Source organism: Chelonia mydas, chromosome 6 (genome assembly GCF_015237465.2).
Source record: "Chelonia mydas isolate rCheMyd1 chromosome 6, rCheMyd1.pri.v2, whole genome shotgun sequence".
Classification (NCBI taxonomy): domain Eukaryota; kingdom Metazoa; phylum Chordata; order Testudines; family Cheloniidae; genus Chelonia; species Chelonia mydas.
Window position 1 is genome coordinate 79,393,250 of NC_051246.2, and position 26,505 is coordinate 79,419,754.

General features: G+C 39.0%; 1 protein-coding gene across 6 annotated transcripts in view; it reads left to right on the forward strand.

The window, feature by feature from the left end:
- Nucleotides 1-26,505, forward strand: part of DPH6 (diphthamine biosynthesis 6) — a 362,214-nt gene that overhangs the window by 158,047 nt on the left and 177,662 nt on the right. For all 6 annotated transcript variants that reach the window (XR_006291518.1, XM_007069356.4, XM_037900521.2 and 3 more), the window contains 4 exons: nt 8,239-8,389; nt 10,187-10,318; nt 15,590-15,719; nt 21,852-22,026. Coding sequence is in view for 5 of the 6 variants with exons in the window: in XM_007069356.4 (XP_007069418.2) it covers nt 8,239-8,389; nt 10,187-10,318; nt 15,590-15,719; nt 21,852-22,026 (588 nt within the window). In the remaining variant the exon portion in view is untranslated. The remainder of the gene's footprint in view (nt 1-8,238; nt 8,390-10,186; nt 10,319-15,589; nt 15,720-21,851; nt 22,027-26,505) is intronic.

The window sequence follows — 26,505 nt, forward strand, 5'->3', positions numbered from 1 at the left end:
GGCTTATTGCCACAGCAGCAGAGGATTCTGATAACCTCTCAGGCTGAGAATCACAGCCAAAGTACAGATGTCAACTTTTCTTTGTCTACAAAAATATGATTGAAATAATTGAATAAAATAGGTAATACTCAGATTTTAAGATTAAGTCATAGCTTGTGCTGATCTTAGACAAATTATTGTAAAATGAATGTTTTGTTCCCTCAGTCCCAGTAGTGCCTGCATCAGTTGAGCAGGACCATTCACATGCACCCGGTAGCACAACTCACAGCACTATCTGCTATCCCTTAAGGTGGGTATATCCCGGAACTGGAAGAAAGACAAGTGTGGTTTTCTTCCTGTAACAGGCAGTAGAAAGAAGAAAGGCGGGTGGTTGTTTGTCCGCCTGTGATAGAAAGTGATAGTCTTCTGTGTTTTTTGCTTGTTAGGTGGCATGATGTCCTTTAAGCCAGCCAGTCCATCTCTGTAAATTACATACCGAACCAAAGTCATGAGATGAAGCTCACTTAATTGTTTGTGACGTTCTTTGAAATCCCTCAGCGGAAAGGTGCTGTAGCAATGCAAACAATTTCTAATACTCTTATGACTCTGTAAAAAGCTAGCAAATCTTTCTAGCGAGTCAATTTGAGGATAACTTTAAAATATTTGTAAATGCTAGAAAATATGTCTGGGAAATGTTGCCATGCCTTATGTACTATAGAAGTACAATCCTGCATGTTAGATTTGATTTAACTATATCTAAAATAAACCATTTCTGTCCAGCTTCTTAGAGCATCATATTTTCTGCTAATCTCCATTTGATCATGCTTCTCATTTTCAATACTACTTTGAGAATGCTGAAAAAAGAGCTTTACATTTATTTGTACACCGTGCTTTAAAAACATCACCTAATCCATAAGACTTCTTCGTCTTGGATTCAGACTACCAATGGCATATGCTGGGGAAGGGAAAAAAGGAAAATCCAATCTACGTCCATGGAGTGTTGTGTCTTATTGCCCATTTGGCCTTTGTCCTTTCCCTCAGCACATCTAGGTTCTCTCTCCACATCCTAAAAGCATAACTAACTCTGGCTCTAGGTATGCTTTCAAAACCTTTCTTAGAAACGAAGTGGAAGTTCTTTTCGATGTACACTGATTTATCTGAAGAGCTTAGTGGGCATATTAAGCATCTCTTCTGTCATGCTATCTGGAGTGGTTCACAACCGTAAGTGCATATCTTGGGGCAGACTGTCAAAAATAGGGCAGACACCCTAAACTGGCTGTGTGTTCTATAATTAGTTTTTACCAAGCCAGTAACAAATGTGAACTCCTGGATCTCTATAACAGGAGTCGCAGACAGTCCCCTTAGGCTCTCCAGTCTATCTTGCCCCCCAGACAAACTGGATTTAGTGACAAATGGTCACTTATGCCAAAAATTATACCACATTCAGGTTTCTTCCTGTCTCAAGAGACCAATCACTTACACCCAGATTAGTTGGTACCCTAGATCTTACACCAAAGACAACATATGTAGTCAATCCACTAATAAATTATCTTAAGGTTTATTAACTAGGAAAAAGAAATGAGAATTATTTACAGGTTAAAGCAAGCAAACATATACACACACATGAGTTACACTCTAAATCCAAAGAGTGACAGAATTGTAGTGATCTGTCAATGCAAAGCGTCTTTCAGGGTGGACCCAGGAGGCAGCCCCTGGGGATCTCTGGCTTCAGTTCAGAGTCTCTGGCCCTTCAGAGTTCAATAGCCAAAAAAATAGAAAATTTTCCTTTGGCTTTGTTTTATTTCCTTCATTCAGCTTCAAAGCCCACAGTATGTAGCATTTCCCAGGTGCAATAAGGCCATTAACCAATGCTTTACATTGCGATAATCTTTGATGGCCCATGTGATTTTGATAGTCCTTCTGGATGGGCCGAGGTGAGGGGGAGGGATGATTCCCAGGCCTGAGTTAATAAATTTAGAGTAAACATTTTCAAAGTTATAAAGCAAAACTTACCTATTTTCTTACAGCCTGGAATACAGATGTTAGAAGTGAGATTAATGCATGCAGCAATTTACAAGCATTTCATAGAATCTGAACACTAAATACATTCTTATAAGACTAATGCCTGTTTTGAGCAAAACTAATACACAGGTGACCTGTCTGGTCTCCAGCCATGAGGTTGTCATTTCTTAGCTAGTGCCTGCAGCCTGGGTAAGAGCTGGCATCTGGCCTGCCAGTGCACAATATCCCTCTACTTTATTCCATCCCAAAATTTCTCTATTTCTCTAATAAAAGGAATAGTTCTTTTCCATCATTTATAAATATAAAAGATCCTTTTATTAAACAAAACAAAAAACCTGATCTTTCAGAATAATTTCTCATGTCCCTACACAGTGCTTGAAAAACTGAAAGAAGCTGCATGTGGTCCCCCTCAGTATGTTTGTTTTAAGAAGCAATATGATCAGGTTAGAAAGCATGGAACAAAGAGATTATCTTAATCTTTCCTTATGTTTTATGAGTTCTCTGCTCTGTTCTATTCTGATTGCTATTGAATGGGAGAACTGTCATTTTTAGATTTTGGTAGTAACAAGCTTCCATGCCTGCTTCTGTGATGGAGAATTTAAGTTTCTTAACAAGACAAACACTAAGAGTCTGGCGGTTACTGATGTTTCATATAATGCTACTCATGTGTGCGTGGAGCCTTAGACACACAAGATAAGGTACCTGCTTACAAACTAAAGGCCTCTACCTAGAAACATGTATGCGTGTGCTTGACTTTGGAACACTTATGCGTATGCTCAGCCATTGGAATACCTTACCAGGGTTTCTGTGGACTCTCCGTCACTGGAAATTTTAAAATCAAGTTTGGATATTTTTGCTAAAAGATACATTGTAGTTCAAACAGGAATTTAATTCAGGGAAATCCTATAGTCTGTATTATACAGGAGATCAGACTAGATGTTCATGTTGGTCTCTTCTGGCTTTATAATCACTGAATCTATTAATATAACTTTACTCATGTCCTATGTCAGTACAATGACTCACGTGAGTACAGTGAAGCAAATGCATAAGTGTTTTCAGGCTCAGAGCCAAAATTAGACTGATATCCTACCACAGTGGGTGGGGAAAGGGGAGAAATACAGTAATCAATAGAAAAAAATAGATTGCTTACGTGAAAGAGCATGAATGTTGTTTTGTGGTAACAAAGATCCTATACTATTTTTTATTTTTAAATGGACAAACACAGAAGGGAAGATCATCTGTAGAACGTAAGTCCCTTTATGGCAGTCTCATCATCCTCTGTTTCAAGTTTCAACCTCCTAGGCAGATTAGTTTCTCTGTAGGCAGTAATGGCAGGCCAGTGTTTGTACTAGCTCTGAAAACAGCAACTAAACCGGATCTGGCAGTTCTGCCTATGCTGGCATTGAGCCCATAGCCTAAGCTAGTGCCAGGTCCCACACCTAATGCTTCAGCTGAAGCCTGCACCTGTGCTGGTGCTGATTCTGATTGATTACCTGCATTGTTGCAGTAATCCAGGTTTCTGCCTTGAAAAGGCATTGCCATTTATCCTAAGCTTTGAAATCAACAGGACTGCATAACTGTTTGTGCAGTCCTTTGTGTATTTATAGTGACATCAGACGATTCCTACAGCTTGACAGTAATTTCCAAAAGGAATGTCGATGAACAGGTGTTTGTGTAAATGTATGTAATTATATTCAGTATATCCATATCTGTAAATGGATGTTGATAGGACTATAATATTACACGTGTGGACACATACACATACATATAACCTTATCAATATTAATATATTTAGAAGAGAAGGAAGACAATGGTGGGAGTTATGAAGGTTTTATTTGGCTTAAGTTTGGGATGCTTGTATTATTCATAAATATCAGAGTCACAAGAGAATTCTGCAGGTGATCCTGAGCAAATGCTCATATAATCTTCATATCCCACACAATGCCATCATGAATTATGTGTATGATGCTTATTTTACAGAAAGGGTGTTTAGAAATTTACTTAAAAGTGTATGCTATAGAGCAGTGGAGGGCAACCTGCAGGCTGCATGTGGCCCATCAAGGTAATCTGATTGCGGCCCACGAGACATTTTGCTGACATTGACTGTCTACAGGCACGGCCCCCCGTAGCTCCCAGTGTGCCGTGGTTTGCCGTTCGCAGCCAATGGGAGCTGCGGGAAGTGGTGGGCTGTAGGTTGCCCACCACTGCTATAGAGAGTTATTAAAAGTACAATTGGTACTGTTTTTATATCCCTTCAGTTGCCCACCGCTGCTATAGAGAGTTATTAAAAATGCAATTGGTACTGTTTTTATATCCCTTTGCTTGTAAAATGCCTTCGTACCACAAATTCAACCATACAGGATTTGAAAGCAGAGGAAAATTATAACAAACCTCTCATAATCATCTAAAAGAGCTTTCTACCTATAAAATAGTGACTTTAAAGAAGCTAGTTTGTTTCTAGCCTTTGTAGATGATAAAGGGATTATATCATTGGAAAGGGGGAATTCATTCCTTTCAATTATATATTCATAGTCATGATGGATCATGAAACCTCTAATTGCAAGAGGAACATGTTCTTTTTTAGCAGAAATTCAACATTTTGGAGGAGAAGGAAGAGAAAGTGTTGTGACAAGTTGTTTTCGGGGTAAAACCAAGAGCAACACCACGATATTGGCACTGGTATTATGATGGTTGTGCACATGCTTATATAAGGGGTAGGAGGAAGGGGCACAACCAGGCCATCCAGGTACAGTTCAGGACTGGCTAATTTCATGGTAACACTGTTTTAACCTGCATTCACTGTGGTTCCAATGCTAAATGCCAGAGAAAACAACTGTAAATTAATGCAAAACTAATTACATACTAGCAGGAAAAGTAATACCTTTTTCTGCTTGGTTGCATTGCATGGTTTATAGACATATATGAAAGGAGGCAGCTCTTGGAACATCACTGTTTCCCTTGTGGTTGCTCGTGGAGGGGAAATCTAGTTTGAGTGTTACTTACATGCTGTCTGAGAATCCTACCCCTTTATTTTCTAGACATAGTAGAGGGGTTGTGGGTCTCATGTAGCCCTGTAGGCAACAACAAAACAGAACTATCCACAAAAATGGTAGAATTTGTTCAATTAATGGGAAAAGATATGGATACTGTTGGATGCTAGTATGTTGTAATGGATGTAATGTTTGGAGTGTATATGTTATGTTATGTTAGCTGCAGCCTTCATCTTGCCACTATTATGTTACATTCAGTTGACTTGTTTTAATGTACAGTTGGCTCACATAAAATAGACTATTGCCCCGTCTTTTACACCTTCCTAGGAGGAATGAATAAAATGAGTTCCAATCAAAGAGCGTCAGCTCCTCTTAGAGCATAGTTTTAGTGTCTGCAGTTCTTGCTAAATTCCCCTTGAGCCTTTTTAGAGGCAGCTAGGGCTAAGGTTCCTCTCCTAGATAATGACCTTTTTGTAATTTAACCTTTCCTGAGAATTTCCACACATACTGCTTTCACTTAGCTGGATCCTTTTACTCCCCGGTGAAGCCAGACATTTATGTAAATGTGGAGTTCTCAGTGCAGACTTCTGACCCAAGCCAGTGTGTGTGTGTGTGTGTGTGTGGGAGGGGGAGTTTGCTAGGGATCAGCCTCATAACTTAAAGAAAGCACTGTAATGCTGAAATGAACTATATCATAGGTGTTTGGGGGGGAAGGAGGAAACATACAAAAAGGAGATTATTTGGCTAATTATGATGACCTAAATATTCAAAAGTGACTACGGATTTTTGGTGTGTCTGTTTTTGGATGCCTAGCTTGAGACACCTTGAAGGGGCTAGATGTTCAAAGGTGAGATGCACAGAGGAGCCAATTTAAGGTTAGACCAGTAACCTTAATTCTGGCATTTTCAAGTTTTGAGCGCTTCACTGTACAACATAAATTTGATTATATGTAGTTTGATGTATGTATTTCAGTGTATAGTGTGTAATTTGTCTGCATGCTTACAGGATATTTTCACCAGGTTCCAATTCTATGCTAGAAGACTGCAGAATTGTTCATATTGTTTTTTGTATTCCTTTTTTATCTTGCTTTATTCTGCTTTTTCCTCATTTTGTAGATTTAGTGTGTAATAAAAATGCAATAATGTACATAGTTGCATAAGTTGCACACTGTAGGAAAAAATCATTTAAAATTATGGGCCATTGAGCAGCAAATGAATTAATAGCATATGGAGGTAATGCCTATAGTAATATTCAGTCAAAGACTACGGGCAAAATTCTACCCTAGGTCATCACTGATGTGTTTAGATGGAGAGGAGCAGTATTAGCAAAGCCAAGTGTCTAGGAGTCACCATGCTGTACAGAATGGGGTGTCTCAGGAGGACTTGGTAAAAACACAGCGTACAATGGTTCTTTTGTTGCTCAAAAAATGAGAACCATGCACACTCTTTCTTCACATCCACTAACTGCTGTTGAACACAGAGTACATGAAGGTGCACTGGGTCATGACCCTAAGCCAACTAATTATGCTTCCTTGGGTCTAAGGAGTACTTGCAGATACATTAATTAGGGTGTCCTTCACAGTGTTCGAGAGAGTGCTAGTTATATCAAGGTACAGTAGTAGGCACTTTGCTTTTTTTTTTTCCTTCCTATTGTACTGAACAACACAAAAAAAGAATTTACCCTTAGGTAATATCTACACTGCAGCCAAAAACCTATGGCTGGCCCGTGCCCATTGACTTGGGTTCATGTTGCTCGGGCTAAGGGGCTGTTTAATTGTGGTGCAGATGGTTGGCTCAGGCTGGAGCTCCGCAATTTAAAGAGCCCTTTAGTCTGAGCCATGCGAGCCTGAGGCCAGCCGTGGGTTTTTAATTGCAGTGTAGACAAACCCTTAGTTTATACATTCTGGAAGATGCTGTTCTCCATGGGTCTAATCCATGCTGTGGATTTTAATAGGTGTTGATGATGCTTGTGGACTCACTAGATCAGTCCAGTGAGTATTTTTAGGATACAGTCATTTTTTGAAGTCAACCAGTCAGTCACTAGAACATGCTAAACATGTTTTTTAACTTTCCTGTTATACTTTCCTAGACCTCAGTGTCAAATATTTTAATGTCAGAGATAACTGTTCTATCTTTCTATTTTCCTGCCTGCCTTTGAATAGTACCACTATCCTTTCCCTATCAGTAGTATCTCAGGAGGGTGTTGAACAGCAGCTACTAAAGGTAGACATTTTTAAATCAGCAGATCCAGATAACTTGCATTCAAGAATTTTAGAAGAGATGGCTGAGAAGCTTGCTGGACCATTAATGTTGATTTGCAATAAGTCCATGAAGCTTGGGGGAAGTCCCAGAAAACTGGAAGAAAGCTAATGTTATACAAATATGTTAAAAGGGTAAAACGGGATGACCTGGGTAATTATAGGCCTGTCACCCTGACACCAATCCTGGGCAAGATGGTGGAGCGGCCGATACAGAACTCTATTAATAAAGAATTAAAGGAGGGTTTCTTCAATCTAGCAGAGAAGGGTATAACACAGTCCAATGGCTGGAAGTTGAACCTAGTCAAATTCAGACTGGAAATAAGGTGTACGTTTTAAACTATGAGAGTGATTAACAGTTAGAACAAAGTAACAAGGGTTGTGGTGGATTCTCTATCATCAGCAGTTTTTACATTTACATTTTTCTAAAAAATATGCTTTAGGAATTATTTTGGGGAAGTTCAATGGCCTAAACAGGAGGTCACATTAGATGGTTATTATAGTTCCTCGTGGCTTTGGAATATCTGAATTCGTTACTTCTGGTAAAGTATATCTGTACTCGATAACGGTGGCATAGCTTTTATTTGTTACAGTATTGTCTTGTCTTTGTTACCTTGAATATCGTCATTCCTTACGTCTGTTATTTTACGTTGCTGAATCTGCATTATTATTCCATACTTCACATCAACAATATCATATTGTATTGTGCTTTTTTGCAGTCCAGATAATGATGAATCCTTTGCCTTTCCTCCATTATTGGTCCTAAGATTAAATTTCTTTTTAGTGCTATGTGACAAAGTTCCTCCTCTGCCTTGGTGGGTCCTGCACTTATTGGCGGATTTGCTCGCATCTGGCCCGGCCCTGTCACAGTTAATATTCCTTGTTGTAAAAATCTTAAGGGTTTGGGTTTTTTTAGGTTTTGAATATGACTCTTTACCACAGCCTAGCACAATATTTGCTTGCTTATGTCAGAATATTTGTTTCAATCAGGAGGAATCTTCAGACAAATTTATGATCTGTAGCTGTTCTTGCAAGGTCAGCTGTAATGAGGATAGTATTGCACCTGTATCTGAGGAAGATGAACCACAGAAAACCCCTCCTATCATCTGGAAATTATTGGAACATAATTCTCTGCAATACAGTGAGTTTTGAATACCTGCATACCTCTCTGTCATTAGGAGAGGGGGTTATATTTATTTCATATACTCTTGTGAAACATAATATTAAACATTTTAAAAAAAATTCTGTTTGGTGTATGTTTGTAATCTTTTTGCTGTCCAGACAGTCTGAAGGAAAAATGCATCTGGGATAATGCATATAAGGAGAAACTTTTTGTCTCTGCACAAGGAGATCATCTTGGGTGATGACATACAATATTTATACTTATGCGTCTGAGATTAATTCCAGGATTGATCCTGCTTCTTGATAGGATAACCTTGTCAGTTTTTTATAAGAGAAAATACCAAGTTTTCACAATACCGCCTCTGTCCATGTAATTTAATCTGTTTTATAATTTAACCTTCAATTAATTGGATTGGAGAAAAGGTTATGGTGGCTTAAAAAAAATCACACGCACTCCCCCCAGTCCCTGCATCTTTTAAAAATATAAAATAGCCTGCTCTGCCTCAATTTTCAGTGTACCAAAAAGTCCCTTATGTACTTTTTCTTGTGGTTGGAATGTGAAAGTGGTACTGTTACAACTTTCTTTTCAATCAGACTACTTTCACAGTTTCATTTGGTGTCCATGCAGCTTCTTGTGCTCAGAAGTGACTCAGGCTGTTCTATCTGGAGGCAATTGACTCAGATTTATACATGGGTGAATTCATACACGTAATTTGCATTAGTGTTAATGGGCAGTACAACCTACCAATGTTGAAATCCTTCTTGATGACATGTCCATGCCTCCTAGCATTTGAACTGTAATGTTCTGAATCTTATTTATCTGAATTAGAGCCAGTTCCTGCAAATAGTTACTTCTGCAAGGAGTTGCATTCACTTGCATAAGGGCAGAGGTATTATACACAGAGCCCTGCTTGGGTTCAAAATTTGTATCTGCATCTGATCTGCAATCTGCAGATATGGTCTACGGATATAGCTATCCACAGAGCAGGGCTTGAACTATACAAGCAGGAGAGTGCAGATTCACGCCCTTAGACTACAGCTCTGAGACAAGAGACTTTGGGTGAAATCCTAGCCCCATTAACTTCAAGGGTAAAACTCTCATTGACTTCAATAGAGCCAGAATTTCACCCTTCATCTTCCTCCACATTATAAGGCATCATGTACATTTTAGAAACAAATAAGAACTCCACCTTGCATTAATGGGAATATGCAACCATTGCAACACTGATTGGGAGAATGTTGTGTTCAAGTAAGGTGCAGAAAATAGCCTCCCCCTATTTCCTGTAATTGTTAATTCAAGAAGTATTTTTAGAGTAAAATTTTCAAAAGTGCCCAAGTCCCATTTTCAAATTGACAGTTTTACTTCTGAGTGCCTAGCAGCCAACGTTTTCAAAGATATTTAGGCATCAAAAAATGTGGCATGGGGCCTAAATGGAATTTCAAAAGGGCCTTAGCAGGTTAGGCACCTAACTCCCATAGGTAAGGTGGTATAGCTACTGAAATTGCAAGACTGACAAATAATACTTTAGATAACGCAATTTTTAAGAAAAGAGTATATTCTGGAGAAAATTTGTGGGAGATGATTTTGTCAGATTCCATTTGGAAACGCTGATGACTGCACATTTACTTTTGATAGTTGTGTTGTATCTTACAGTCTGTAAATCATTTTTGAAGATGATCTAATAATCTATGATTTTGCTCTAAAAGTTTTTTCTTCCTGAGCATAGACAATTTGGTTTAAAAGATTTTCTTTGATAAACCTTAATCTGATATCTTTTGTCTTTGTAATCAGATTGATTTTCTTTCATTCCTTTAGGGAAGCCATTAGAATGTTCTGGAAAATCCGTAAGTGGTTACCAGTGGGTTTCAGGCATCACTGCCCGCTTTCTTCCGCTAGAAGGAAGGAGTATTCAAGATGCAGCTCAGGAGGCGTTTTCTTCCCTCCAAGGTGCTTTATTAATCTGAGCCATTATTTATCACTAAACCAATTGTTTTTTTAAATACAGTGCAAAGTAAAGAGCTGATATATTTTTATGTTTCGATAACTTTATGATTATAAATTTACAATCTCAGGCTTTCCTCAGGCTGGCACCATGCTGTTAAGACTGCTAACTTTAATATTGAATACATTGTAATGTGCACAGATTTTGAAGACCCTAAAAAGCAAGGATAGGGGATAAAATCATTATATCAGAATTATTTCCAAAATATTCTTACCAGCTTTGTGGAAGACAACTCTACACTTTTATGTAATGGAATATATACAGTTTATATGTGTACCTTTCTAGATATAATGTATACATAGTCTGTCTGTTCATGTATGTTCTAGATGCCGACTGCTTGGTAAAGTGCTTTTGTTACCACAATAATTTTAAATAAGTTTTCCAGAAAGCTGTTGCTCTTGTACATTTTGGCATCTAGGATTAGGTCAGTAGCAGTAAATCTCATTTATGTACTTAATGCAAAGGAAAAATTGCTGTCTTGGGAATCATGGAAGCCAGATTCATTTCTGTCACACTCTTACAAGATATTGACATATAAAACAAAATGTTCCCATTTTGTTTTGCAGTCTTTTTGCATTTTAAACTTTAAATAAAGAATGTTTATGCAGGCTTCTTTTTCATTCATAAAAATGAAAATCATTCTTAGTGACTGTTTGGGTAGGCTTGTATTCTTTTTACGAATTCTTGTGATATATTAGCCCATAAAATCTTTACATTTGGCTTGTGCAGCTGAGTTCATGAATGAATACAGAATGATAAAGAAGCTTTAGCATTTTTAGAAAGCAAAGAAGTCATGCTTTCTAGATGGCCTTTAAGCTAGTTTTTAACAGCCTGGAAATCAGCAAAGAGGGTGTAATCAAACTTGTAGTTAAAGGCACTAGTGTTTAGCGTAAATCTTTTGGGCATAATCTGTAAATTGAAGCAAAGGGGCTCTATAACATTTTCCTTGGTTCTCATTTTATTTGTTTGGATATCTGCCAATCCAAACGTTATATGTTTTTGCCTTGCCATCCATCAGAAGTTTTTTTAAAAAACCTACTTATTGTGTCACTGGCTAGTTGAGTAGCCTATTGCTTTCAGCATATTACTTGTATTTACTGTATTTGCTGTATTGTTTTCCATTTCTGGCAAAATAGTAGCTTTTTGATCCTTGGTAGTAAATGTCAACGCTCACATTTCCTGTGGGGTTTTTGCCTTTTCGTGTGGAGGGTGGGGAAAGCTGAATGAATTATGATCCTGTCATCTGAAGAAACCACAATATGTTTCTTTGCCAAATTTTTCTGAGTGCTAAACTGATCATGTGCAGGTATGCATGAGCCTTTTCCTGAACTCTTATTAGCAATGTACTTAGGACTTCAGCCTGTTCTCTATCATGGTGGGAGAATGGAGCATACACAAGTCCTTTTAACTTACTCCTTGCAAGGTTAATTGATTTAATCACCTCTAAAGAAGATGAGTTTTGCCAGAAGGATTTAGAAATGAAAATTTGCTACTGGAATTCATGAAACATATGATAGTCCTAGCCCATAATATCAAAACCTGAAGAGGGAATCTAGTGCTGTACTTTGTCCATTTATTTACTTTTTCAAGATATATTTTTTTATTCAAACTTTTCTTACATTAAAGTTTTTGGAAGGAGATAAAAATTACAATAGTAAATGTTATCTATAGAGGGCCAATTCCTCAGCTATTGTAAATTGGCATTGTCCAACACAATGAGCTGGCCCAGAGTTGGATGTATTACACAGTACAGACTGTATTGATGTTCTTTCTTGTGCATTTTCAGGGTAAGGATCCTACTCAGGTCATCCATTAATAAATAAATGTATGCAGTGTAGTTGTAGGTGTGTCGGTCCCAGGATATTAGAGAGACAAGGTGGGTGAGGCAGTATCTTTTATTGAACCAACTTCAGTTGGTGAGAGAGACAAGCTTTTGAGCCACACAGAGCTCTTCTTCAGAATCTCAAAAGTTTGTCTCTTTCACCAATAAAAATTGGTCCAGTAAAAGATGTTGTTACCCACCTTGTCTCTCTAAATAAATAAATAGCATTCTGGTACTTGTACTTCTAGTACTTGAAACTATCCTAAAGAACAAAATTGTCAGACACATAGATGAACATAATTTGTTGGGAAATAGTCAACATGGTTTTAGTAAAGGGAAATTATGCCTCACCAATCTACTAGAATTCTTTGAGGGGGTCAACAAGCATGTGGACAAAGGAGATCCAGTGGATATAGTGTATTTACATTTTCAGAAAGCCTTTGACAAGGTCCGTCACCAAAGGCTCTTAAGCAAAATAAGCAGTCATGGGATAAGAGGGAAGATTCTCTCATGGATTGGTAACTAGTTAAAAGATAGGAAACAAAGGGTAGGAATAAATGGTCAGTTTTCAGAATGGAGAGAGGTAAATAGTGGTGTCCTCCAGGGATCTGTACTGGGCCCAGTCCCATTTAACATATTCATAAACAATCTGGAAAAAGGGGTAAACAGTGAGGTGGCAAAATTTGCAGATGATACAAAACTACTCAAGATAGGTAAGTCCCAGGCAGACTGTGAAGAGCTACAAAAGGATCTCACAAAACTGGGTGACTGGGCAACAAAATGGCAGATGAAATTTAATGTTGATAAATGCAAAGTAATGCATATTGGAAAACGTAATCCTAACTATACATATACACTGATGGGGTCTAAATTAGCTGTTACCACTCAAGAGAGAGATTTTGAGTCATTGTGGATAGTTCTCTGAAATCATCCACTCAATGTGCAGCAGCAGTCAAAAAAGTGAATACAATGTTGGGAATCATCAAGAAAGGGATAGACAAGACAGAAAATATCATATTGCTGCTATATAGATCCATGGTATGCCCACACCTTGAATACTGCGTGCAGATGTGGTCGCCCCATCTCAAAAAAGATATATTGGAATTGGAAGAGGTTCAGAAAAGGGCAACAAAAATTATGAGGGGTATAGAATGGCTTCTGTATGAGGAGAGATTAATAAGACTGGGACTTCTCAGCTTGGAAAAGAGGTGACTAAGTGGGGATATGATAGAGGTCTATAAAACCATGAGTTGTATAGAGAAAGTAAATAAGGAAGTGTTATTTACTCCTTCCCATAATACAAGAACAAGGGGCCACCAAATGGAATTAATAGGTAGCCGGTTTAAAACAAACACAAGAAAGTATTTTTTCACGCAACGCACTGTGAACCTCTGGAACTGCTTGCCAGAGGGTGTTGTGAAGGCCCAGTATTATAATGGGTTCAAAAGGGAGCTAGATAGATTCATGGAGGATAGGTCCATCAATGGCTATTAGTCAGGATGGGCAGGAATGGTGTCCCTAGCCTCTGTTTGCCAGAAGCTGGGACTGAGTGACAGGGCATGGATCACTTGATGATAACCTGTTCTGTTCATTCCCTTTGAGGCACCTGCCATTGGCCACTGTCAGAGGACAGGATACTGGGCTAGATGGACCTTTGGTCTGACCTAGTATGTCCGTTCTTATGTTCTTATGTACTTTCACTTCAAAGGTGGTTCTGTCCCAATGAGGCTGAGTCATACCTGACCAAATCCCACAGACTCCTAGATGGCAGTGAAAGGCCCCAAAGTCAGTAGAAATACCATGTACTTATTTTGTGTATCATGGATATAAGCTCTGTGGAGGCTATCTCTATGAACAAATGGATGGAGGATCTGTAGGTGGGCTAAGAAAATGGTGTGTGGATGTGTAGGTAGAGAGTGGTAGTTAGGGACAGTTGGTGAAGCTTCTTTCTACCAGACACAGTCCTTCATGTCACCAGCAGCGCCCTACCTCTGTATTGGGAGAAAACTTCCATCTCCCCACTCCCCCCCACCACACATGCATAATTCCTCTTGCAGGGCAGAGCAGGATTTCACCTTTTTATCTTTTTTTAAAGTGAATCGTTTTTTGTAACGAAGTTAAGAATTATGAACATTAAGAAATAAATTCCCTTTCTTTGAACTTGGTCAAATACAGTTATACATCAGTCAGATTAGTTTTTCAGTTTAGCCCAGTATTTCCTCCCCAAAAATACGTTTCAAATCACACACGTTAAACTGTAACTTGAGAAAAAAATAATGCTTGGCAAAAATGTTCCACTGACTGGAGGTTTGAAAAGTGCACTTATTTCCTAACTGACTAAAGAAGAGCTCTGTGTAAGCTCACAATCTTGTCTCTGAATATTTAAAAGAATGGAGACATTTTACATGAAAACTATTTGCTTTCACTTTAGCCTCACTCAGCACATTATCTTTATGCTCTCATCCTACTTGCTAATTAGAACGAAAATATCTATGTCCAGTCTATATCTTTAAAGGGCAATATAGCCAAAACTATCATGAAGGGAGGCTTGCGTAACAGTTAACTCATGTCATATGGGATCCTATTACTCTATATGTTCTGTATTCTTTCACACTTTTCAGAGAAAGCTTTGTACTTAATTTAGCTTCTGTAGCTCTTGAGATTTAAATGCAGAATATGAGGACCACACAGTAATATAGTGTCCCACAAATTTTGATAAGGCGCTCAAGATGGAAATGTGTGTTCTAAATTGCATCCTGTTAACTCCCTTAACTTTATTCTTCTTCCTCTATACAATCAGCTCTGGCTGAGTCCAAATTCTCACCCATACCCCTTTATTCTGAACCTAGTTTATCTGTTCTCTGACACCAAATATGTGTGTCCTTCTTTCACCCCTCTGCATATCACCCCCAGCTCCTTTAGTCTCTCCAACCGTTTACACCCCTTTACTTATGCTGAATTTGCCATTGCTTGATCTCCAGCAAGTGTATGATAAATTGCTGGAAATGGTAGTATTTTCTCCTATCCATTATTTTTATTTGTTACAGTAGCACAGTGGAATGTAGACTGCTATATATATGTATTTATTAAGATACAATGTATTTTCTTAAGGCAAGTATAAGTTCAGGTTTGAAGAATTTTCAGTTATGTTTTATCTCCATATTATTAGATAAAATTAACACAAAAAAGCACTTAATAAAAAATAAGGCTATACCATCAAAGATTATTGTAAGGGGAAAAGTAATATATTAGTAAAGCACTCAGTCATGTTAAGTAAGTGTTAGGTTATTATCATTTGATTTTCTTGGACAAACATAGGATGCCTCTGCTATCTGTCTGTGCACATTTCAAATGTTCTATCTTTAACAGCTGTATTATTTTTTTTTTCTGGCAGCTAATATGAATTCAAAGGGATTGGAATTGAAAGATATTATTTTGGTCCATCTGTATATGAAGAACATGAAAGATTTTGCTGTTATAAATTCAGCTTATGTGACACAGTTTGATTTGTGTCCACCGGCAAGGTAGGATCAGACTATTGCTATGGTATATTTATGATACACTGTAATATACTGTATTACTACTACTATATTTATGAAGCTTTTGTACACATTTTTTTGTGTCTCACATGTTCAGAAGTAGGCTTTTGTACACCTTTTTCTGGGGAGCATGCATGTTTTTTCGTTATACACATTTTATTTCCTTCATGGAACAATTGCTACAATACATACACATATCTACTGTGTAATTAAAAGCATGTATGTGGCAGGGAGATCCTGTAAATGTTCCCAGTATGGTGAGCCTGACTCCTTTTGTTGGCAGTATATGTCTAGTGTCTATCAGACTAGAGCTCCAAACTTCCTGCCAGGTCTGTTTGAATGAGCCAATCTAATAGTCTAGGCCTGCAAGATCACCCACAGTTCCAATTCTGTACTGCTCATGACTTCCAGGTTATGTAGCAGTTTTATGTTGGAAACTGGACTGATGTAGCAAATGCTTAGGTCTCTGAAAATCTTACTACAATTTTTGAAAGTTGTGTGTCAAATCTAGCAAATTCTATTTACAGATAAAGTAAAAAAGAATTGTCTTTTTAATTTGGATTTTTTTTTGTTAGAAGAGTACATTATAGGGGGGAAACAGTAAATGGGATATAGCTCAACTTTAGCAAGGCTTTTGATACTTTGTCACTTGACTTCCTTATAAACAAACTAGGGAAATATAGCCTAGACCAGCGGTTCCCAAACTTGTTCCGCCGCTTGTGCAGGGAAAGCCCTTGGCTGGCCGAGCCGGTTTGTTTACCTGCTGCGTCCGCAGGTTCGGCCGATTGTGGCTCCCAGTGGCCGCGGTTCGCTGCTCCAGGCCAATGGGAGCTGCTGAAAGCGGCGCAGGCCGAGAGTTGTATTAGCAGAAGTGTTGTAAGGAACACACAAGAAGTAATTTTTCCACTCACTCTACTCTGCAGTAATAAGCCCTCAACTGGAGTATTGAGTTCAGGGCACCACACTTCAGGAAAGATGTAGACAAATTGGAGAAAGTTCAGAGGAGAGCTTTAAAAATGATTAAAGGTCTAGAAAACGTGATTCACAAGGAAGGATTGTAAAAAATTGGTTTGTTGAGTCTGGAGGAAAGAAGGCTGAGAGGGGACATGTTAACAGTCTTCAAGTACATAAAAGATTGTTATGAAGAAGAGGGTGACGAATTGTTCTCCTTGACCACCTAGGACAGAACAAGAATCAGTGGGCTTAAACTGCAGCAAGGGCGATTTAAGTTAGACACTAGGAAAAACGTCCTAACTTATAAGGGTAGTTAGCACTGAAACAAGTTACCTAGGGAGGTTGTGGAATCTCCGTCATTGGAGGTTTCTAAGAACTGGTTAGACGACCATCTGTCAGGGATGGTCTAGGTAATACTGAGTCCTGCCTCAGTGCTGGGGACTGGACTAGATGACCTATCAAGGTGTCCCACATTTCTATGATTCATTGATTTCCAGAATGAGATCTAGAAAGACTCTTCCACTTTACAGTGCTTAGGAACTGAAATACTGATAGGTTGACTAATTGCTTTTCATTTAGTTTGCAGAACCCTATCAACAGTTTATGTGATATACATAAAACTTGAAAACTTTAACTTCAGGTCTGTTAAGGTAAAATTCAGTTTTTGTTCAAGTTTATAAAACATCTAATATCTGCATAAATGGAGGAAGAGTTGAGATTATAATCATTCAGTTAATGAAAGTGCTATACATAATTATAGATATAGATATAGATATATAGATATGTAGATATATATGGCAATAAATTGCTATAACAAAGCCACTTAATTTCCAGATGTGATATGGTGGAGCAATACCTTTTTGACTCAAAATATTCTTTGCATAAATAATACCCTAGTCCATTTTCCAGGATTGAGTGAACAGAACCATGAAAGATCTATGTAACAATATTCTCTACAAAATACTTCCTTTTATTTCAGAGTTAAATGTGCCTAGTGATGGGGATACCATCACTTCATTTAGGAAACTATTCCTATCCCTAAAATCTCTGATTGAGAAGAAGGTTTTTCTAATATTCAGCCTAAATTTTCGTTTTTAAAAATTACATACCATTTCTCCTGATTTTGCCTGCCTGAACAACCATAAACATTTCTACTTCTTTGTTAGCTTTTACGCTTTTCTGGACTTTCCAGATTGTCAGTATCTTTTTGAATTAACTTCCCAGAAGTGAAAGCAATATTCCAGGTGTAGTCATACCACGGGGTATGGAGTGGAACTTTTCCTCAGTGCTCTTTTGTGTAACGCCTGTGTGTATGCTGTTTCAAATTGTATTGATCTTTTTATTGTCTGCCATGTTGCATTGCTAACTCTTGTATGCTGTTCTGGCCACTGTCACCACTGCATCTCTTTCATCATTGCTGCTTTCCAAATTTTTCCCTCCCATTGAACATCTGTGTTTGGGATTACAAATACCCAGAACAAGCATACTTGCATTTTCATCATACCTTTGGTATTGTCTGTGAATTTATTATCTTAATGCATACCCTCTCTTTCAGATCATTAGTTGAAATATAAATATATAAAGTTAAAGGACTCTGCAAGTGACAAAATGATTTTTTTTAGTGCTACATAAAATATTTTATAGGAAGAAGTTCTTCACTTCTTCCCATTGTGCAACAGTGAGGGCTTTATTACTTATTCAAGTTAATAAGATATATTTTTCCCTACTTAGTAATAGCTCTACTAGTAATTGGATCTGTGTTGGACTCATTGCTTTGAAGTCTTCCCTAAGATAAATATCCATGGATCCTTATTAATGTCATGCCCCATAATTTACAAAATCTTCCTATATTTTATCCCAGTATACAATCAGTGGAGAAGAGGTCCAAAAATAATGGAATTAAGTTGCAAGCTTGCATTTGCTACTGAGTGAATAAGATTATTACAATATATAATAGGAATTATGCAACATAGCAGCACTATTGTAAAGATAAAATATAATCTGTTATTCAGTCATTATTGCTTTATTACCAGTGTGAATACTACTGAGCTTGCCTTGCCCCATACCAATCATAACCACTTGATTTGATTTTTTTATTCACTCTTTCCTTTTTTGTCTATACCTGGTATATTTCAAGCAACCAGTGAGTGGATACTGTTATAAAAATTAAAAATAATATCACCATAGATATATGAATTTTAGCACAAAGAGGGAGAAAGAAGGGAAAAGGATAAAAAGTTATAACCCTAAAGAGAGGAATTGGCTTATGTGAAACACATTACCATTTAAAAGTAAAAAGGCCATCTTTTCCTTTTTAAAACTGTTTGTCAAAAATTTGTATCTTCTATTAGTGAAATTATATAAACAAACTAATGGAAAATGCATACACATAAGAGATAATGGCAGAGTTAGAGCATTGTCATGTGACAAATGCCAGTGCAAATACCGTGTCAAAATAAGTCTGTGGACAACATTGCTCTGACAAGATGCTATTCCATTGGCACTATTTATATTGCATCAAATGCAAATAAAGTTAATTCTGTTCAAATGTAATTATTGGTGCTCTCACTATAACCAAAGGGTGTAGATGTGCTAGAGTGACAGTTTTTCACTTGACCTTTCATAAAAAAATTATTTTCTGCCTTAGCCACAGTAAGTAAAAGAGTATATTTTTAAAAGGTTTTCTGTATATTTATTGTATTGAATTTCTGAATGATTGGATTGAATTATTACTAATCGTATATAATGGTCGGGTGACCTGCTAAATGATTGGTCAGCACTGGTTTTATCTGGCATGATATGAGACAGCAGTAGAGTTATCCCAATGAAAATATGAGTTTGTAGTGTACTTGGTTTCAAAAGCAGTCAGAAACTGTAAAGCTTGGAAATAAAGGTTTTCTATCTACTCATCCTTTGTTGTCCTGTGTTTGGTGTTGTATGTTAATTTTTCCTCTTGAGGTATGGAGACATCAAAGAGGATTGATTTTACAGTCCTTTAGGAGAATATACAGTAGTATGGTATGTTTTTCTAGGCAACTCTCTTTGCTGGCCTGCCTGGAATACAGATTCATCGAAGACTTTCTCTCAATTTGTAAAAGTTTATTTATGGTCCTACACAAACAACACTGATCTGGGCCAGCACGATATGGGGCAAATAAATTGCATCCTGTGAAGGGGAGTGGCAGTTTACATTCCCACAAAGAAAAAGAGGGTATTGGGGAGGAATTGTCACTGAATCACTTCAGAATTGTAACCCAGTTCCCAGGGCTTCTTCAGGGAAATCACCACTATACACTGCCCTGTACTCAGTGCTGAGCCTCATGGTTCAATCAAGCCCCAAGAGTGAGAAGAAAATCCTTAATTTACTTAGGACCTGAATCTATTGAAAAGAAATTGTGTTTGTAGTCCACAAGGGGGTGACAACTCTCACCAGGAATAAAAACAAAAATTACTTAAAGAATTACAGAGAGACAAGGTGGGTGAGGTAGTATTTTTATTGGACCTGCTTCTGTTGGTGAGAAAGACTAGCTTTCAAGCTTACGCAGAAAATGAGCTCTGTGCAAGCTCAAAATCTTGTCTCTTTCACCAACAGAAGTGGGTCCAATAAAAGATATTACTACACCCACCTTGTGTTTCTCATATCCTGGGACCAACACAGCTGCAACGGCACTGGAAACAAGAATGTAAAGAATTATAGGTGTATTTGGAATAATGTATCTTATAACAGATCCACAGTCCCCCACACACCTTCTTTTCATGGCTAGAGAATTCTTTATGTTACTTTATGTGTTACGTTTTCTGTTCCAATGGATGGTTAGATCCATTACATACTGTTACCCTTGCCTGGCTCAGATTTAGCCACCTCAGATGGGGCTGGTTAGCTGCTGTGAAATTTTAAATCTATGGACAACACACTGTGTATGATGTGACAATTTAGATCTAAACTACATATTGAGGTCCTGACCCAGGTAGCATAAGAACACTGAGATCTCTGATAAACTCAGAATTATGCAGCCGTGTAAATTGATTATGAAATAATTTAATTACTTAGTGTGGCTCCTGAAATGAGGTAGGTGGGAATGGGCAGTACCAGAAGAGGCTAAAGCGCTGCCTTCAAGGGAGTGGGGAGAGGCTTCTAGGAGATGCAGGCAGCCATCCAGGGTTACTAATCCACAAAGACATGGAGTTCTCTTTCTACATAGTCTAAGAGGAGAACGTGGCAGGTTCTACTCCTTACTGTACAGCTCGTAAAGCTGCACAAGAGCAGATTTCCACTTCAGTGTATTTTAAGTACAGTCCCTCCTCCTGCTTCATCCTCTTCTGCTCTTCATGCTACTGCATGTCTTTTGCTCCCTCATTTGCATAGCTAGCCATACAATCCCCTATCACTTCATGTGAAAGTCTTATAAAAGAACAGGAAAAAAGGTTACAAGCTGGGAGGATGGAGGAAAATCGCTTTTTGTGATTATTTATGTAGCACAAGCAGACTTATACTGGATTTTGGTCAAAAGAAGAATTATGCACACATTTGCATGGCTGCATAATTGCATTATGCACAGAGACCTGGCTATGGGAATTCTCGCTAGTAACATGCTAGGAGCACGGACCCAAGGGTATAGATCTACAATAAATTTGCAAAATTGTCTTGAAAATTTAGCAGCCCAAGCAGAAAATCTACTCACCCATCCTTATCATGATGTTAATGGCGGGGTGGTGGGCAGAAAGAGGAAATATTTTCTTGCCTGTGGTGAAAAAAATTATTTTTCCTGAGCAGAATTTTACAAGACTGTATTATAAGATACTTCCAGAGAACAAGCATTTACAAGTCATTTTCTGTTGAATTTCTGCTGAGAGTTAAATATCTCTTCTTTATGTGTGTACTACAAACTTAATTCTTCTTCAATAGCTATAGGCTCTGAGATGCTGCTCTCTTACTAGCTCTTTTTAGTGGCTTGTTTTCAATAGGCTAAATCATGATAGATAGATTAGATAGATGGATGGATGAACAGGTTGGACAAACACCTGTCACGGGTGGTTTAGGTTTACTTGGTCCTGCCTCAGTGCAGGAGGCTGGACTTGATGATCTCTCAAGGTCCCTTCCAGCCTTATATTTCTCTGAGTCTATAAGATAATCATATAATCTTTCATGATTTATGTTTTCAGAGTATGTGTAGAAGCCCCATTGCTTGATGGAGTACTCTTTTGTATGGATTGCCTTGCACATAAGTGTGACGTTACGATCGGTGATGTACACTGTTATCAAAAACAGATCATGCATGTACAGAGCATTTCTCACTGGGCACCTGCTAACATAGGACCTTATAGTCAGTCCATCAAGGTAAGCAATCTTTGTTACTGTATATGAACTATTTATCAGTTAACAAAGTTATCAGCTCTTTTCTTTTAATCTGCATAGAAGAAAAAAACCCAAAGTTTGCGCCTTTGTAATATGTTTTTTAAAAAAAACTACAGAAAAGTGAAAAATATGAGTATATACATTTAAAGTTTTAAAACCTCTATGTATTACACCTTTTCAGTATTTTGCTGCAGTTTATCAAACATTTCACTCTGTGATCATCAGGCAGGGCTAAGGACAATTATTTCTTTCAGAGCATCACTCTGCACAAAAACAGTATATTGAGGTTATACAGTATAATTATAACAGTAAGTAATTATAGTGCATGTGTATTACCATATGCTTTCTGAAATTTAGCTATTCATTGAAAACATTTCAGGGCCTTTTTAAATTTCTTTATGTTCAAAGACAAGAAGTTCACACTTTTTCAACGCTTAAACACTTGTAAGTGAATTTCCTTTTGAAGCTCTAGATATTAGTATTGCAGTACATAAAAGCAAATCAAGACTGATGAAGTATTTTTAAAACGTACATTTAATACAAAGTGGGTGGAACATGATATGTTGCTTAACAAATATGAAAGAGTAACCAAGCATCCCCCTTCCCAACTCCTAATGCCTTCCTGAGTGTTAGGGAAAAGTCTTGTCTTTAACTTTGCAAAAGAGAATTTGTATGAACTCTTCTCTCCACCCTCCTGTCTGTACAACAGAAAGAAGATCTAGCCCAAAATATGTTATTACTAGTAGGAGGATCTGTGACTTACACAATATTTTATTTCATATATTGTAATTCTTCTGAGTTGTCTTCTGATTTGACTACATAGTTTACCGACCCCTCTCTTACCTCAAAGGAGATAGATGAACTCTGGCTGCTGGGCCGCACTATCCTATGAGGGAAGGAGGACTTAGAGGGATTCTGGCCCTCAGGCCACACCGCTTTAGGAGCGCACTGTAGAGACTCCGGCCGCTAGGCCACGCTATCCCACCGGAGGAAGAGAGTTTCGGGAGACTCTGGCCATTGGGCCATGCTGCTTTAGGAGCGCACTATAGGGACTCCGGCCGCTAGGCCGCGCTATCCCACCAAGGGAAGAAGATTTAGAAGGACTCTGGCCATGGGGCCATAGATCCCTGACTACCAGGGAGGTTGTAGAACTGGCGTAGAAGCCGGGAGGCGGGGTTAACCCCCCCCCCGGAATCAAAGGGGTTCACAAAGTACAAAACCCGCCACAAGTCCGAGAAGAATCCATTCTTTCTCTGGTCCTTTTCAAAATCGATATGAGGCTGAACAGATAACACAACATGGACTCAGTGACAGCAATATGGAGATAACATACAGCTATGCTTATCCTTTACTTCATCTGACCATACCACTATCACGAAGATGGCCGCATGCTTGAGTGAGATCAGTTCATGGATGAAGAACAGCTGGTTGGAGCTAAGTGCAAGCAAAGCAGAGGTGATGCTGGTGGGCAAGGGTAAGCACCTGGCAGAATTTGCAGTCATGGTGAAGTCTCCTTTGGTTGATGGTACATCCCCACAGTTGGTCAGTTCAGTCTGTAGCCTAGATCCCTCAGTAATGCTAAGCTCTCACATAGTAGCATCCACAAGCAATACCTTCTGCCATTTCTGGTTGGCTAGGAGACTCCAGCTCATCCTAGTAGAGGTTATATATGTCTTCAATACCTCCCATCTGAACTACAGCAGTGCAGTATAAGTGGGCACAAAGACATCAGCCCTTAGACAGCACCAACTAATACTGAACACTCCTTAGCAATACTGACTGCCACAAGCATATCAAACCTATTCCCCGCCCTCTACACTGGTTTCCTGTGGAATATCAAGTGAGGTTCAGAGGCTTGGTCCTCATCGTCAAGGCACTCAATGACCAGGGCCAGGCCTATCCAAAGAATTGCCTTAAGCTCTGTGATGAAGATCATGGTTGACTGTTCCAGTCCTCTGGCACAATTGAACTTTCTACTACCAGGGTAAAGCTCTTCTGTGTTGGAGACAGAACTTTCTCAGGTTGTGGTCCCAAGCTCTGGAACAAACTAAGCCAGGAACCAAGGACAGCCACAAACCTCACCACCTTCCACTTTTGAGTGCAAATCACTTTTTTTTTTTAACCTTGCCTTCTCTAACATAAACACCTAACAGCATGTACATTTAAACACACACACACACACACACATACATATATATATCTTCCAAAACAAAACACTCCACTGTCAACATATTCTCCTCCTAAGAAGAGGCTGAGAGAAAGCACAAACCTCATGTGTCAGATATTAGTCTCACAGTATTGTTGTACTTGTGTCGGTTCTAGAATATTAGAGAAGGTGAATGAGGTAGTATCTTAAATTGGACCAACTTCTGTTGGTGAGAGAGACAAGCTTTCAACCTGCACAGAGGTGGTCTTCTGGTCTGGGAAAGGTACTAAGAGCGTCACAGCTAAATACAAGATTGAACTGGATTTATGGCTTATTATAACAATCTGTAGCCCACTAACCCTCCTTTTTGTTCTATGACTACTGGGGCGTTAATGGTCTTGGTTAATGGTTAATACCTTGCATGGTCTCTTAGGATATGTGCTAATTACTTATGCTGAACTATGTGATCTTGTATTTAGCTGTGACACTGATTACACCACACATTAAGGGGCGGGGGGGCCTGTTGTCTGGCTTGCTGGATGAAGGTAGGTACCTCTTTAAGGAGAGGGAGACAGAGGGTGTGTAATTTTGTGAGAGAAAATGTCAACGTGGGCAAACTGTGACCCATCCCACTAGGTGACCGGAACAGAAGGGAGGTTATATAAGTACATGCTGAGTAGGAGAAGCCCTCTTTTACCTGAACCAGGCGGAGCAGCACTCACCCTCCCACACATGGAAGTGGCAAAATACCAGGTTTGGTCAGGAACTGCTGTGGGCACTGCACTAGTCGTTCCTTTCTTGAGGGGTGGGCTGAGAAGGAATTTTTCCCTCACTACCAGATTGGCCTAGGCGAAGTGCAGGGGTTTTCACCTTCCTCACAGCAGGTTTGTGGGGCTGGAGGGATTCGTTGAGGGTAAACATGGAACAGGAGTTAGGCTGTGATGTTGCAATTCATTATGTTGATGTGGGGCAGATGTCCAGTGCAGGTACTCCATAACGAAGTGATACAGTCATCAGATAAATAGATTGGTAAAGGATTTAAATGAGGTATTCCTTAAATGAGCAGAAACAGGGCAGGTTCGGGGCTACTTTGACTGGTACAGCAGGAAGCCAATTACCCCACCCTTTATGATCCATCTTAACCCTCATTCAAGGTGGGATGGTAAGCTCCCAGCAGCAGGTGCGCTGGGGATCATGATGGGAAAGGGGGAGGGCTGACAGTAGTCCACCAGATATGTATTGAAATGATACTATAGACGTTTATCTGCTGGGTACTCCCAAACAGTTAATAACCAAGTTGCAACCTAATTAAACCACATCCAGTGTCTTCTGTCCTTCTAGCATACTGGACAATCTAAGAACCTTTCCCAGAGCTGAAGAGGAGCTCTGTGTAGCTTGAAACTTGTCTATTACAGAAATTGGTCCAATAAAAGATATTACCTCATGCACCTTGTCTCTCTAAGATGTTAGTCATGTCACTTACCTCACTACTGGAAGATGGATAGCTACCCTAAAATAATAAGGGCAGTATAAGAAACTGTATATAATAGAATAGAGCTAGTGGTATTGTTTAATGCAGCTTCCCTGAAGAGGATGGATTGAATCATAGAATATTAGGGTTGGAAGAGACCTCAGGAGATCATCTAGGCCCATCTCCTGCTCAAAGTGGAAACAACACCCACTAAATCATCCCAGTCAGGGCTTTGTCAAGCTGGGCATTAAAAACCTCTAAGGATGGAGATTTCACCACCTCCCTAGGTAACCCATTCCAGTGCTTCACCACTCTCCTAGTGAAATAGAGTTTCCTGATATCCAACCTAGACCTCCCCCGCTGCAACTTGAGACCATTGCTTCTTGTTCTGTCATCTGCCACCACTGAGAACAGCCTTGCTCCATCCTCTTTGGAACCCCCCTTCAGGTAGTTGAAGGCTGCTATCAAATCCCCCCTCATTCTTGGGCACCAATGATACTGCCAAGAATGACCTTGAGCGGATCACTGCGGACTACGTAGCTCTGGGAAGAAGGATAAAGGAGTTTGAGGTGCAAGTGGTGTTCTCGTCCATCCTCCCCGTGGAAGGAAAAGGCCGGGGCAGGGACCATCGAATCGTGAAAGTCAACGAATGGCTACGCAGGTGGTGTCGGAGAGAAGGCTTTGGATTCTTTGACCATGGGATGGTGTTCCATGAAGGAGGAGTGCTGGGCAGAGACGGGCTCCATCTTACGAAGAGAGGGAAGAGCATCTTTGCGAGCAGGCTGGCTAACCTAGTGAGGAGGGCTTTAAACTAGGTTCACCGGGGGAAGGAGACCAAAGCCCT